General features: G+C 49.3%; 1 protein-coding gene across 1 annotated transcript in view; it reads left to right on the top strand.

Moving 5' to 3' along the window:
* The first annotated feature begins 9,072 nt into the window (after positions 1 to 9,072).
* LOC144134197 (uncharacterized) overlaps positions 9,073 to 13,123 on the top strand; it is a 12,703-nt gene continuing 8,652 nt past the window's right edge. The window contains exons 1-2 of the mRNA XM_077667156.1: positions 9,073 to 9,183; positions 11,076 to 11,246. Coding sequence (XP_077523282.1) covers positions 9,073 to 9,183; positions 11,076 to 11,246 — 282 coding nt within the window. The remainder of the gene's footprint in view (positions 9,184 to 11,075; positions 11,247 to 13,123) is intronic.

Consider the following 13,123-nt stretch of genomic DNA (forward strand, 5'->3'; position numbering starts at 1 on the left):
TTTCGCCTTCATCGCCACACAACTGCAGCGGCCGTGATTAAACCCGCGACCTTGGAGCAGTAGCTGAACGCCAAAACTACTAAGACACCGCTGCGGGCACAAATACGGTTGCGATTGTTGCTTTACAAGAACGGTAAAGATATGAAATACAAATATAAACAAATATGCCCCTAAAGGTAGTTGGGTTAGTTGTAAAAAGTTTTGTATATTCATTTCCAGGTACCATGCATTGGTATAAATCAATTATTTCATGCTAGCAATCTTAACTAAAAATACAGGTGCATTGTTAATATAATACCGGCAATGAGAAACTGAGTCAATAGAAATGAGCGTCTAGCGATAGACATGCATTTATGCTTTAAAATATGAAATCTAACTTTCAATGACACTTTTTGCGCAGATTTCGCCCAGCCAGCCTTCCTGAATAGCAGTGAGACGAATGACCTGCTGTAGCATATAAAGATTGAGCGGAACGCTTTGTTTACACATTCAAGCAAGGACAAAGTAGAAATCCCAAAGGCTACTTGTTGATATTTGTTTGATGTGGTATGGTGGATGCTTCTAAAAAATAAATGAAGCCATGAAAAGTTTTGTTTCACACTTACCTCATGTCCGCATGCGTATGCTGCTATTCAACGTAATAGTGAAGTACTGAAGTAATACTGAAGTACGTCCTCTATCTTATACTATGACTTTTATTTTCTGGCTTGTCGTTTATGAATCTTCTATGGAAACTGCGTCTCGTGCAAAGACCGAGTCATTTTGTTTTGTGTTGGACGAAAGCAATTGTTCGCTAGCTAGTTTGGGATTCTCTAACAAAGTCAACAACGAGTGCAGTAGGTAGCACATTAAAGCACAATATGCTGTGTTCTGGAATACATTGTTTTAATGCTTTGTAGCAAATGCATGCCTGATAAACTGAAGGTCCTCCCTGAAAGTACATGCCTTGCAAAGCATTCAAACATAAAAAAGCCATAATTTCATCTTCTATGAAAGCTCTGTACTGACTCGGGTACCTATATCGTGCAAGGACCTGTTTATAAATAGTGAGTTTTCAAAACTGAATCAGATATGAATTGTGTAGCTCCTTCACCCAGTCAACACGAAGTATTGCTAAAACCGAATAGAGTACGAATGCAATAGTTACAGAAGGAAGAGACTACAGAAAGAAACTATTTACTAATATTAGCTACTTCCGCGAATACTCCTTGAGAAACGAATAATCGTGTGATACACGGATGTCTGAACTACTGCACATTAGTACTGTGCTCTAACCTCTGTTCGAAGGCGTAACAAATCTCCTCACAAGGAGGGGCGTAACACCTGGTAGGCAGAGTAGCAGACACATTTATTATTGCCGCCAGGTGTCCCCGGGCGGCGCCTTGAGGAGAAAGAAGTGAGTCGCGCGTGCTCTTTGCAGCTGGAAACTGCTTGATTCCTTGCGGCCTCTGCCTAGCCTGTTGATTCTGCAACCCATTTGTAACTTTTTGTGGTGGAGTGCGCTGGGTAAATCGCTCTGGAATACGTCGCACACCCCTACGAACACCGAGGATCCCAGACCTCTCCCTGTCGACACGCCAGTGCACCGGGTCAGCAGCCGAAATCTTGGACTGCCCCCTGAGCCTGGGCTATTGGAGACAACCTCGCCGTTTGGCCGACTGCCTCCTGTGCTCAGGCCATTCGACTCTCCCTCGGCGCATATTCCTCAATCGGTAATACAAGGCGCCGCGTACTACACCCTCTAGAACCCACGGCTACTAAAGTCCTTTCACGGGACTCAACTGGAGGACGTGGAAGATTGGCTCCTCCAGTTTGAATGTGTCGCCGCATTTAAAACCAATGGGATGACGCCGCCATGCTGAGGAACGTTTTCTTCAGCTTGGAGGGCGGTGCTCGTAGGTGGTACGAAATCCGTGAGGACACTCTTTTATCACGGACTGAGTTCCGACGTCAACTGCTCGCCGCGTATGTCAGCGCTAATCGTCGGGAGCGAGCTCAACGAGCTTTGCAGTCCCGCATGCAAATTCCCAACGAAATTGTTACCATGTACGTCCAAGACATGACGCGGCTCTTCCGACGGGCTGCCATGACGGAAGCCAAAAAGCTGCGCTACCTAATGCGTGATTTTAAAGAACAGCTTTTCGCCGGCCTAGTGCGCAGCCCCCCCCCCCCCCCTCCCCCCAGCACTGTTGCCGAGTTTCTAGCGGAGGCAGTCACGATGGAGCAGGTCCTCCGGCAGCGTTCCACCGCGTACGACTGGCCAGTCCTTGCTGCTTCTGTTACGGAGTCCCTCCCGGTTTTCAACAGCAATACCGACTTTCTACGGGACATTATCCGCGCTGTTGTCCGTTTGGAGCTAGAGATGATGTGTGGTACGTCGCAGCCAGCGGCCAGCTCCCTTATGAGCGTTATCCGCGAAGAGGTGCTGCAAGCTATCAGGCCTCCGTTACTACACGCCGAGCCACAGCCTACCCAGACAGACTACTGCCGCCCGACATACGCTGAAGCTCTGCGACGCCCCGCCCCAAATCCACCGGCATTTCCACCGCCCGATCTACCCTGACGCGCTGCGACGCCCTGCACCGAATCCAGCGGCACTTTTTACCAACCATCACGACGTCCTGCTACCCTCCGTGCAGCCAGGGCAGCACCGCATCCCGTGTAATCGAGAATCCCTGCACAGAGCGGACGTCTGGCGTGGCCCTGACCGCCGGCGTTTGTGCTTCCACTGACGGGAGCCCGGTCACCTGTTCCGCCGGTGCCCATATCTAGAGCTTCGCCTGCAGGGTTTCCCTCTCATGCGCCAAGGCCCCGGTTTGGCCAACGACCCCGTGAGATTGAAGAGTACATGACCCAGCAACCTCAGTGGTCCATGGCGCGCAGTCAGACCAGATCACCGTCACCTTGCCGTCCAACGTTTTCACCGAATGTGCAAAACTCCTCGCAAGCGACGGCGGACCGCTCGCCCAGCCCTCGCCGGGAAAACTGAGGACAGAGACCTCCGGGGGCGTGGTCACTAGATATCGACGCTGTAAAGACCCCCTGACGATGCAGACGACGCAGACCTCCGATGATAGAGATTTGACGACGTTGACGATAGCAGCTGAACTAAAAGACCGCTTCTCCCTCGACATACCCGTGCTTCTCGATGGTCACAGCATTAGCGTGTTGGTGGACACAGGAGCGGAGTTTTCAATTATCGAGTGCAAATTGGCTGCGCTTCTAAAGAAAGTTACAACCCCTTGCTCTGGCGTGCAGATCCGGACGGCAGGGGGCCATATCATTACTCCGCTTGGACAGTGCACGGCTAGGGTCCAGATCAGCTACTGAACGTTCGTAGTTAGCTGCCTGGTGCTTCGCAACTGTTCTCGTGACCTGATTTTTGGCGTAGATTTTCTCCGTGAGAATGGTGCTGTTATTGAGCTGCGGCACAGAACCGTTACGTTTTCGACAGCGGAAGCCGACGACACCTCCGACGCTCGGCAACGCAGCTCCTCCATTCGTATTTCCACTGAAAGTGTCTTGATCCCGCCGCGCTCCAGCGTTTTCGCAAGCGTCGAATGCGATCATGCGCTACGTGATGGACCTGCAGTTGCCGAGGGTAACCTTTTCTTGCTGCTGACACGTGGTATTTGCGCGTCCCGAAGTTTCGTCCACCTCCGTGACGGTCGGTCGGAACTCCTGAATAATAATTTTACGAGCGAGCCTCGTCACCTTTTCCGAGCTACTGCCGTCGCGTGGGCCGACCAATTGGCCGATGTTACTGAGTGCTTTGCGTCCGAGGCCCTGGACCGTCCGGACACGTCCCTGGATCGCATCGTTATTAGCTCTGGGCTCTCAGCGACTGAACAGCGCGACCTCCGCGCCCTACTGCTCCGGTACAAAACCTGCTTCGCATCCTCCTCGCACGTGCCGCAAACGACGGTCACGAAGCATCGGATCATCACTTGCGATGACGCTCGACCCATACGACAGCAGCCGTAGCGCATTTTTCGAAGGAACGCGACGCAATCCAAACTAAGGTGAAGGAGATGCTTCCGGACGGCATAATCAGACCCTCTAAGAGCCCGTGGTCGTCGCCCGTCGTGCTTGTTAAGAAGGATGGGACACTGCGTTTTTGCGTGGATTACCGTAAGCTGAACGCCATAAAGAAAAAGGACGTCTACCCGCTGCCTCGCATCGACGACTCGGTCGACAGAGTTCGCCGCGCCAAGTATTTTTCGTCGGTCGTCCGAAAGACCGGATATTCGCAGATTGAGGCTGATGAACGTGACCTCGAAAAAACGGCCTTCATCACACCCGACGTAATATATGAATTTGAGGTGTTGCCCATCGGCCTTTGCTCTGCGCCAGCGACGTTTCAGCGCATGATGGATACTGTTCTGGCTGGCCTCAAATGGCAAACCTCTTTAGTTTACCTATATGACGTGGTGGTGTTCTCAGATACCTTCGACCAACACCTTAAACTCCTGAGGACCGTGTTGGATGCCCTGCGGTTGTCCGACTTGTCACTTAAACCCGAGAAATGCCACTTTGGCTACAAAGAGCTGAAGTATCTCCGCAATGTTGTGAGCGCCGATGGCATACGAACCGATCCCGAGAAAACTGCCGCCGTAGCCAAGTTTCCCCGTCATACCACAAAGAAAACGCTCAAGCGTTCTTGGGTTTGTGCGCCTAATACCGTCGTTTTATCACCGACTTCTCCAAGATCGCTGAACCCCTCACCCGTTTAACACGTGACGATACACCGTTCGTCTGGACTGCCGAGCAACAGGCTGCTTTCACAGAGCTGCGCCAACGGCTGCACACTACCCCTGTGCTGGCTCACTTCGATGAGGAGGCTACTACCGAGATACACACAGACGCTAGCAACATCGGGCTTGGTGCCGTCCTCGTTCAACATCAAGAAGGCGTGTAACGTTTGAACGCGTATGCGAGTCGCACACTCTCGCGCATCGAAATCAACTACTCCACCTCGGAAAAGGAGTGCATCGTTGTCGTCTGGGCCACGATGAAATTTCGGCCTTATATCTATGGCTGTAATTTTAAAGTGGTCACCGAACACCATTCCTTGCGCTGGCTTACCGATCTCCGGGACCCATCAGGCCGCCCAGCACGCTGGAGCCTTCGCCTTCAAGAATTTCATTAAACAATGCGTATAAGTCCGGACGTAAACACGAAGACGCCGACACGCTCTCACGCGCACCTGTTGAGCAAGCTGATGACAGCGCAGAGGATGACAATCGTTTCTTAGGTGTGATCAGCAGTTAGGACTTAGTGGCAAAGTAGCGTGTTGACGCTGACCTGTGGTCTATCATGGATCACCTGTAGGGCCATGCTTCCAACGTTCCTCGGCACTTTTCGCGCCACTCGTCCTCTTTTTGCATTCGAAATGGCGTACGGTTCAAGAAAAACTCCAGCAACGGTGACCGGCCCTACCTTCTAGTCGTGCCATCAGACCTCCGTGACGACATCCTTCCGGCATGTCATGATGTGCCCACCTCTGGCCACTTGGGATTTGCACGCACGCTCGCTCGAGTGCGACAGGGTTATTATTGGCCTAAACTTGCAAAGAGCATCCACCGCTACGTCAGCGGTTGCCGTTAGTGCCAGCGTCGTAAGTCACCACCGCTTAAGCCCGAAGGTTTTCTCCAACCAATTGCGCCACCGTGCACACCTTTTGACCAAGTCGATCGGCATTAATCTTCTGGGCCCATTCCGTCTTCTGGCAATTCCGTCTTCTGGGCAGTCGTCTTCTGGCAATAAGTGGATTATAGTTGCGACTGATTATTTGACGAGCTATGCGGAAACCCAGGCGGTGGTGCGCAGTACATCCTCTGAAATCGCGCGCTTTTTCATACACCACATTGTTTTACGACATGGCGCCCCGTCCTCCGTCATCACCGATAGGGACACCGCGTTTACAGCGCAGCTCATGCACGAGGTGTTCCAGCTAAGTCACACGAACCACCGCAAGACTACTGCATACCACCAGCAGTCAAACGGGCACACGGAGCGCCTCAACAAAACCTTAGCAGACATGCTCGCAATGTACGCCGACGTACAGCACTAGACTTGGGAAGAGATCCTCCCATATGTGACGTTTGCCTACAACACGGCGATTGAGGAAACGACTCGATATACGCCGTTTCGCCTCGTCTACGGTCGTGATGTCGAAACGATGCTCGACGCCATGCTTCCGTGCCCCCCTGACGACCAGGCGCTCACGCCAGACGCCGAGGAATTTACCCGGCACGCAGAGGAAACCAGCCAGCTGGCCCGTATGCACATCCGCCGGCAGCAGGAAACTGATGCAGAACGCTACAACCAACGACATCGCCACGTCGAGTATCACCCTAACGACAAAATGTGGGTGTGGACCCCGGTACGTCGCCCCGGCCTGTCGGAGAAGCTCCTGAGCCGCTACTTTGGACCCTACACAGTGCTGCGCCGCATCAAGGATGTGACGTATGAAGTCCTCCCCGATGGCACTCTGCCCAGTTCGCCCCATCGACCGCAGCCTGAGGTCGTGCACGTACTGCGTATGAAGCCGTACTTTAAGCAGTAACGGGCACCTCGTTCGCTCCAAGTGCGCCCACGTATTTGCTTCTTTTTTTTTGGAAGGGGAGGGGGAATAATGCTGCCAGGTGTCCCCGGGCGGCGCCTTTTGGACAAAGAAGAAGTGAGTTGCGCGTGCTCTTTGCAGCTAGGACACTGCTTTATTCCTTGCGGCCTTTGCCTTGCCTTTTGATTCTTCAACTCATTTGTGACAGTACGCAGAGCCCTAAATGGGCTGCATGGGTGCAGGAAAAAATGTCCCTTGAAGATACATCTCCGGAAAAATTCCCTCAGAAAGCGAAAAGTTGGAGGGAAGGTCCAAAATACGAAATTACCTCAAGATCACATTCTTCGGGTACCCACTTGAATAAAATTGCTTTCTTTATTGGACTCTTCTGCAACTTTTGAGAAGGAGTGTAAGCATGATGTATTTTGAATGCCTGAATGCCGGCAGTCTATTAGTTGGTCAGTCAATTCCATGCCGATAGGTGAATTCGCTGTAGGTACAATGTTGCATCGTTTGTCCTGTCTCCTCCAATAAGAGTGGCCTGGCGGATGCTTCACATCGCTAAGGGATTAGTGGGAGGCGTTCGACTGAAAGTTAGCACGTTTTCGCTCAGTTAACCCGCGTTTACGTACCGGAAGTGCACCATGTATCAAACCATTCTAGTATTTATTGGGAAGCTTCTGGCAGTAGTTTCCTGGGGAACGGTCCAGAATTAAAACACCTCTACAGAAATAACGTTTAGTACATGGCCAGCGGGAACATTTTGTTCAGTTCAGAGCGCATTGCATACCAGTACTGCACGTAGAGTAGGATAAGCTGAACATCAGGCAGGGGGAAGGTTGTACCCTTTAGAAAACCGGCGGATACCCGGCTGCGCTAGGGATAAAACCTCCCCTCTTGAAAGCGATGCGGATGCTCAAATAACAGGCTGCTAGGGGAAATTTAATGTCAGCAGTTAGGTACCTGTGTTTCCTAATTCTAAAATGAGGACGTTTTTTCTGGGGACGTTTTTTTCCGGAACCCGGGTCACATATGGGTGCGAGAATAAGCGGGAAAGACGCCCGAGGCTCAGTTTCCCCCATTAGGTCTTTGTCTTAGCTCACGAAATAGATGGCAGCGGATGATTCCATAGCCAAACAAGGAAAGCAGGGCAGTCACCCTAGGCATGGATGTTAGAATGTAATTTTATGGTGTCCGATGAATTACAAACAATTTATGATATGTAGGGAGGTTTTGTTTTCCCCTGGAATCCTGATGAAACTGCCACAGCTCAGTCAATTCTAAAGGATTACTGGAAGCAGGGATGGAGCACTTTGATTCAGTCCAAAGCGCGTCGGGAGAGCATGATCACGAAAAATATTTGAATGCAATAAGAATCGAGTTCGTTGCTTCTTGCAGCTGCTGTGAAGTTAATAGCGCGAATTTTGTCATTATATTTTAAAGATGACGCTTATACAACGGGTGTATTCTAGCTATTCACAATCTTATCAACAAAGACTCTCTGGCTAACAAAGGTGCTGGAAATAAAACTATGAAGAGAGCGTCCACATATGGCAAAGAAACTGTCAAGTAAAACGTCGTGATACTGAGCAAGAGGACTTGGGGACTTGGAATGCACGAGAAACAGGGATGAAGACAAGTATTTCTGCGCGTAACTATAGAACAATAAAGCAGGAGGGCGCATACCCAAAGAACTAATGACGGACACCAAACCACGGAAGAAATGAAATGTCAAGGCAGAGAAATGTTCATTAACGAAGTTATTTGCCCAGCAACATTTTGACCACTTCGTAAATGTCGCCGGCGTTTGCGTTGGACCGAAATCTCTTGTCGTGGAGTCAGGGGTGAAACTGTGCGGGGTGAGGGTTTGCGGAAAAGGACTTTCGGCCTAGGCAGGAATAATTAAGTGAATGGCGGGGGAAGCATAAGAATACAAGCGTGCTTCATCTATTGGAATGAGTGCCAGTTTACTAGCTAGGGAAGTAACGGTACACAAAAAGCGCCCGTGTATTGTGCGACGTCAGTGCAAGCTAAAAATCCCAAAGTGGTCGAAATTATTCCGGAGCCCTTCCCTACGGCACCTCTTTATTTATTTCTTCTCTCACTCCCTCCTTTATTTCTTCCATTACGGCGTGATTCGGGCGGCCACAGAGATCCCAGGAAGTTCCTAACATGACCAATATCATATTCGCTTCATGATATTGAACACTGCACATTCCATTCCACTGCGCCGTTTTCGTCATTGAAAAACTATTTTCAACCAATGTTCAATTTTCGAACAAGGAGATATTTTTGTCTTTTCCCCAGATTGCATCTCGTATGCTTTTGGTGCTTATTTCTGCCTTGAGTGAAGCTGGAAAGTCACTGTGGCCGCCTGAGGTGCAATGCAGTATTCCGTTCGCCATGCAGATATGCATAATTTAAATATAGCCACGCATCAGGTGGCTTTCTGCGTTGAGGAGCGTAACTGTCTTCCTTATACGGCCAGTGACTTCCCAGGCCTCACGATGATTGTCGTCAAGCTGCATACCGAAAACGTCGACAACGGCGGAGACCACTGGCCCGTGGCGCCCAATCCGCACGGCGTGGACCTGAAGGACCACAACGCGCTCTCCCTGGTCAGTGATAACGCTTGCGTGGGCATTTTTTCACATAGCTGCGTTCGCCGCCAACATGTGCGCCCGTCTAGTGTCACGGTGTACCGCAGTTCTCGGAATCTCCCGCTTACAACAGGCTGCTCATCACTTCACTGAACATTGCAGTACTTCGCTTCTCTAAAGCGTAGCCGCTGACCAGAACCCGCTCTCATGCGCCTGCGGGTCTGCAGAACAAGCGGTTATTAAGGTAGAAAAGGTGCGGTAACTCTCTTGCTCCAGAAGTTTTCTGCTAACAGCTCGGTGAGGAACAAAAATACCGCTGTGTATTGCCTAGTTCCACTAAATTAGATTTAGGTCCACCAGCGCTGCGTGCTATTAATGCGCATTGTTTATCACCTACCTGTCACGTGACTTTGTGACTTGATCGCTACCTTTCTGATGTACCAGGTGTTTCAGAGAAGCTGATCGGGGGTTTTGGATGGAGAGAGAACCTTTTTTCGGCGCGATATTGCCAGCGTTGGCGGACGCCAGAAAACAGACGAATCATGTAAACTGCTTAAGTGTTTAACTAAATTATAATTGTTACCTTCTAACTTTTATCGAGAGGCATCTGATTGCAAATAGGGGTATGCAGCGGACCGTTAGGAATAGCCACATCAGTTTTTAGAATTTCGAAAACGAGATTACCCTCGCCGCTGTGGCTAAAGCAAATTTGGCTATATCGTGCCAAAATGTGCTCTCGGAAAGCATGTGGGCAACGCAGCTCCTCCAGTGCATGTAACTAGAAGAAAAAGAGAAATTTTGTCGCAAGATAGAGCCGACAGTAATGGCGTTTTCGAAACGCTAAAAACTGATATCGCTAGTAATAACGGTGGGCTCCAAGTTCCTACTTGCAATCAGGTGCCTCTCGGTTGGAGTGAAAAAGTTAAAAAGTCTATTATCCGTCGACGGGTGCGTTTTGGCGTCCGAGTGATCTCCCCCGTCCTTTCCTCTTTCTGTCCTTTTCTATTTTGCTTTGCGTCTTTCTCTTCTCTCTTATTTATTTTATTACGGCCGACCGCAGGTTAGGTGCTTATTTGGTAGACAAGTCTTCATGGCCGGTGCCAATCTTGTCCTCCCGTCTCAATTTATTTTTGAAGAGCAATATCACGTTGCTTCTTTTAAGCCGGGATGCACTAATAGACAATATACCGCTACAATACAAACCTCGCTAGTGGTGGACACACGCGCCCTAACTATATTACCCAGCAACTGGCAAGCCTTGGGCATGCGAGTAGCTAGTAGGGTCTTCTCTCGAACTCCTTGCTGCCTGCAACACTTATTCTGAAATAATTATTCACCAACGAAATAGTTTCCTGAAATTGACAATGTACTGTGAGCATCAGACGGATTTTTTAATGTTCCCGATATCAAGGGGAAAATTACATCAATGCCTGTGTGAAATACGTAGGCCATCGCGGCAGGCAGTAAGGTAATGAACTCATTGAGCGTGGAAGCTTTAATTCCAAATAAATGTCTTTGCCGCACTTGACGCCTCTGGGGTGTTGCTAGTCCATACAAAACAATCGTGGACAAAGACATGTTTAAGCAAGAAACCGCAGATGAACGCAATTTTTCGGTATAAAGTAAGATGTCACTATAACAATGAATATATTCGGAGATCAACCGACGCCAGTGCTGTATTTTTTCTAATAACGTTTTTGCTGTGGTCAAAAGCATTCCCTATTGGTTTTTATGGCGGACTTAACCACTGCCTTAATATGTGCCAGACAGTTTCTTACAATTTTTCAATTTTCAAAATTTTGGTCCGACAACACTGGACGTGCTGATAACTTGTAGTCTTACAATGAATGTCGTCAGCTTCACTTAGCTCTGTGCGCCCCAATTTTCTAGCCCAAATTCTCACTCTCCAGGCCAGTATCATAGACGAGGTGAAGAAACAGCTCCAGCACGTTGCGAGACACGGACGATACGCGATGCTGTCATTCGCCATGTACGCAAGGACGTACCGCATGAAGGCGTCATGCAGCAAAGTGTCGGTCCGCGAGACTTCCGAGACCAGCCTTAACATGGACTACGCGGCGGTGAGTCAGCCTTTGTTTTGTATTGAATTCGTAGTTATCATCATCATCCTTATTAAGCCCACTGCAGGGCAAAGGCCTCTCCCATGTCTCTCCAATTAACCCTGTCCTTTTCCAGCTGCATCCACCTTTTGCTTGCTAAACTTACTTTCTCTTGGAATCAGTGTGCTCCCCTTAAGGACCAGCGGTTATCCTGCCTTCGCATTACATGCCTTTCCCACGCCCATTTATTCCTCTTGATTTCGACTAGGATGTCAATAACCCTAGTTTGCTGCCTCACCCACTCGGCCCGCTTCGGGTCTCTTAACGTTACACCTATCATTTTTCTTTCCATGGCTCGCTGCGTTGTCCTTAACGTAAGCAGAACTCTTTTCGTTAGTCTCCACGTTTCTGCCCCGTAGGTGAGTACCTGTAAGATACAGCCGTTGGGCACTTTTCTCTTGAGGGATATTAGTAAACTGCCATTCATGATGTCAGAGAACCTGCCATATGCGCTTCGCCCCATTCTTATCCTTCTAGTTATTTCCCTCTCATGATCCGGATCGGCGGTCAATACCTGCCCTAAGTAAACATATTCCTTTACCACTTCCAGGCCTTGGCTGCCAATTGTGAACTGCTGTTCTCTTGCTAGACAGTTGAACATTACCTTGGTTTTTTGCATGTTAATTTTTAGACCCACGGTTCTGCTCTGCCTGTCTAACTCATTGATCGTGATTTGCAGTTCACCTCTTGGCTAAGGAAGGCAATGTCATCAGCGAATCGCAGATTATTTAGGTATTCTCCATTTACTCTTATTTCCAACTGTTCACAATTTAGGCCTCGGAATACCACCTGTCAACAGGCGGTGAATAGCATTGGCGAGATCGTGTCTCCTTGCCTCACGCCCTTCCTTATTGCTGACTTTATGGAGGACTATAGTAGCTGTGCAGTTGCTATATATATCTTCCAGTATTTTGATATTAGGCTTTTCTACACCCTGACTACGCAATGCCTGTATGACTGCTGAGGTTTTCACTGAGTCGAGTGATTTCTCGTAATCTGTGAAGGCGTTCGTTATATTCTGCTGTTTCGTTATTACCTGTTTGATAGTGTGAACAGGATCTATTGTTGAATATCCTTCACGAAAGCCAGTCTGTCAATTTGGTTGATTAAAGTCTAAAGTTGCCCTGACTCTATTAGCGATTACCTAAGTAAATACCTTGTAGGGAACAATACTAAGCCGATCCGTCAGTAATTTGTCATGTCTTCGGCGTCTCCTTTCTTATCAATTAAGATAATGTTTGCATTCTTCCAAGCTTCTGGTAAAGATGAGGTCTTTGGGCATTGCGTAAACAGGGTGGCTAGTTTTTCTAGCACAATCTCCTTCCCACCCTTCAATAGATCTGCTGTTACCTGATCCTCCCCAGCTTCTTTTCCCCTTTCCATTGCTCCTAAGGCTGTCTTTACTTTTGTTAGTGGCGGGATGACGCATTACTGTGCGTTACGGTCTCTCTCATTAACGATCTGATTACATCGGCTACTGTAGCGATTTGAGTAGAACTCTTCGATTTCTATGTAGGCCGACGAGGACCACCGGAACTGGGACGCCGTACTCTTTTATGTCACCTTTGCCTATAATACTGCGGTCCAGGAAACGACACCCTTCCCTCCATTTCGTTTAGTACATGGTCGCGATGCCACAACCATGCTGGATGCAGTGCGGCTGCCAGCTAGCGCTACATCCTATGTTATGGGTGCTGCCCAATTTGTTCCTTACGTTGAAGCCGCCCGCCAACTCGCTCGACAGCGCATCCGGCACCAGCAAGTTCACGACGCTCGGCGCTACAACCTCCGTCACCGAAATGTGCGTTACCTTCCCGGCGGACAAGTCTGGGTGTGGA

This window comes from Amblyomma americanum, chromosome 5 (genome assembly GCF_052857255.1).
Source record: "Amblyomma americanum isolate KBUSLIRL-KWMA chromosome 5, ASM5285725v1, whole genome shotgun sequence".
Classification (NCBI taxonomy): Eukaryota; Metazoa; Arthropoda; class Arachnida; order Ixodida; family Ixodidae; genus Amblyomma; species Amblyomma americanum.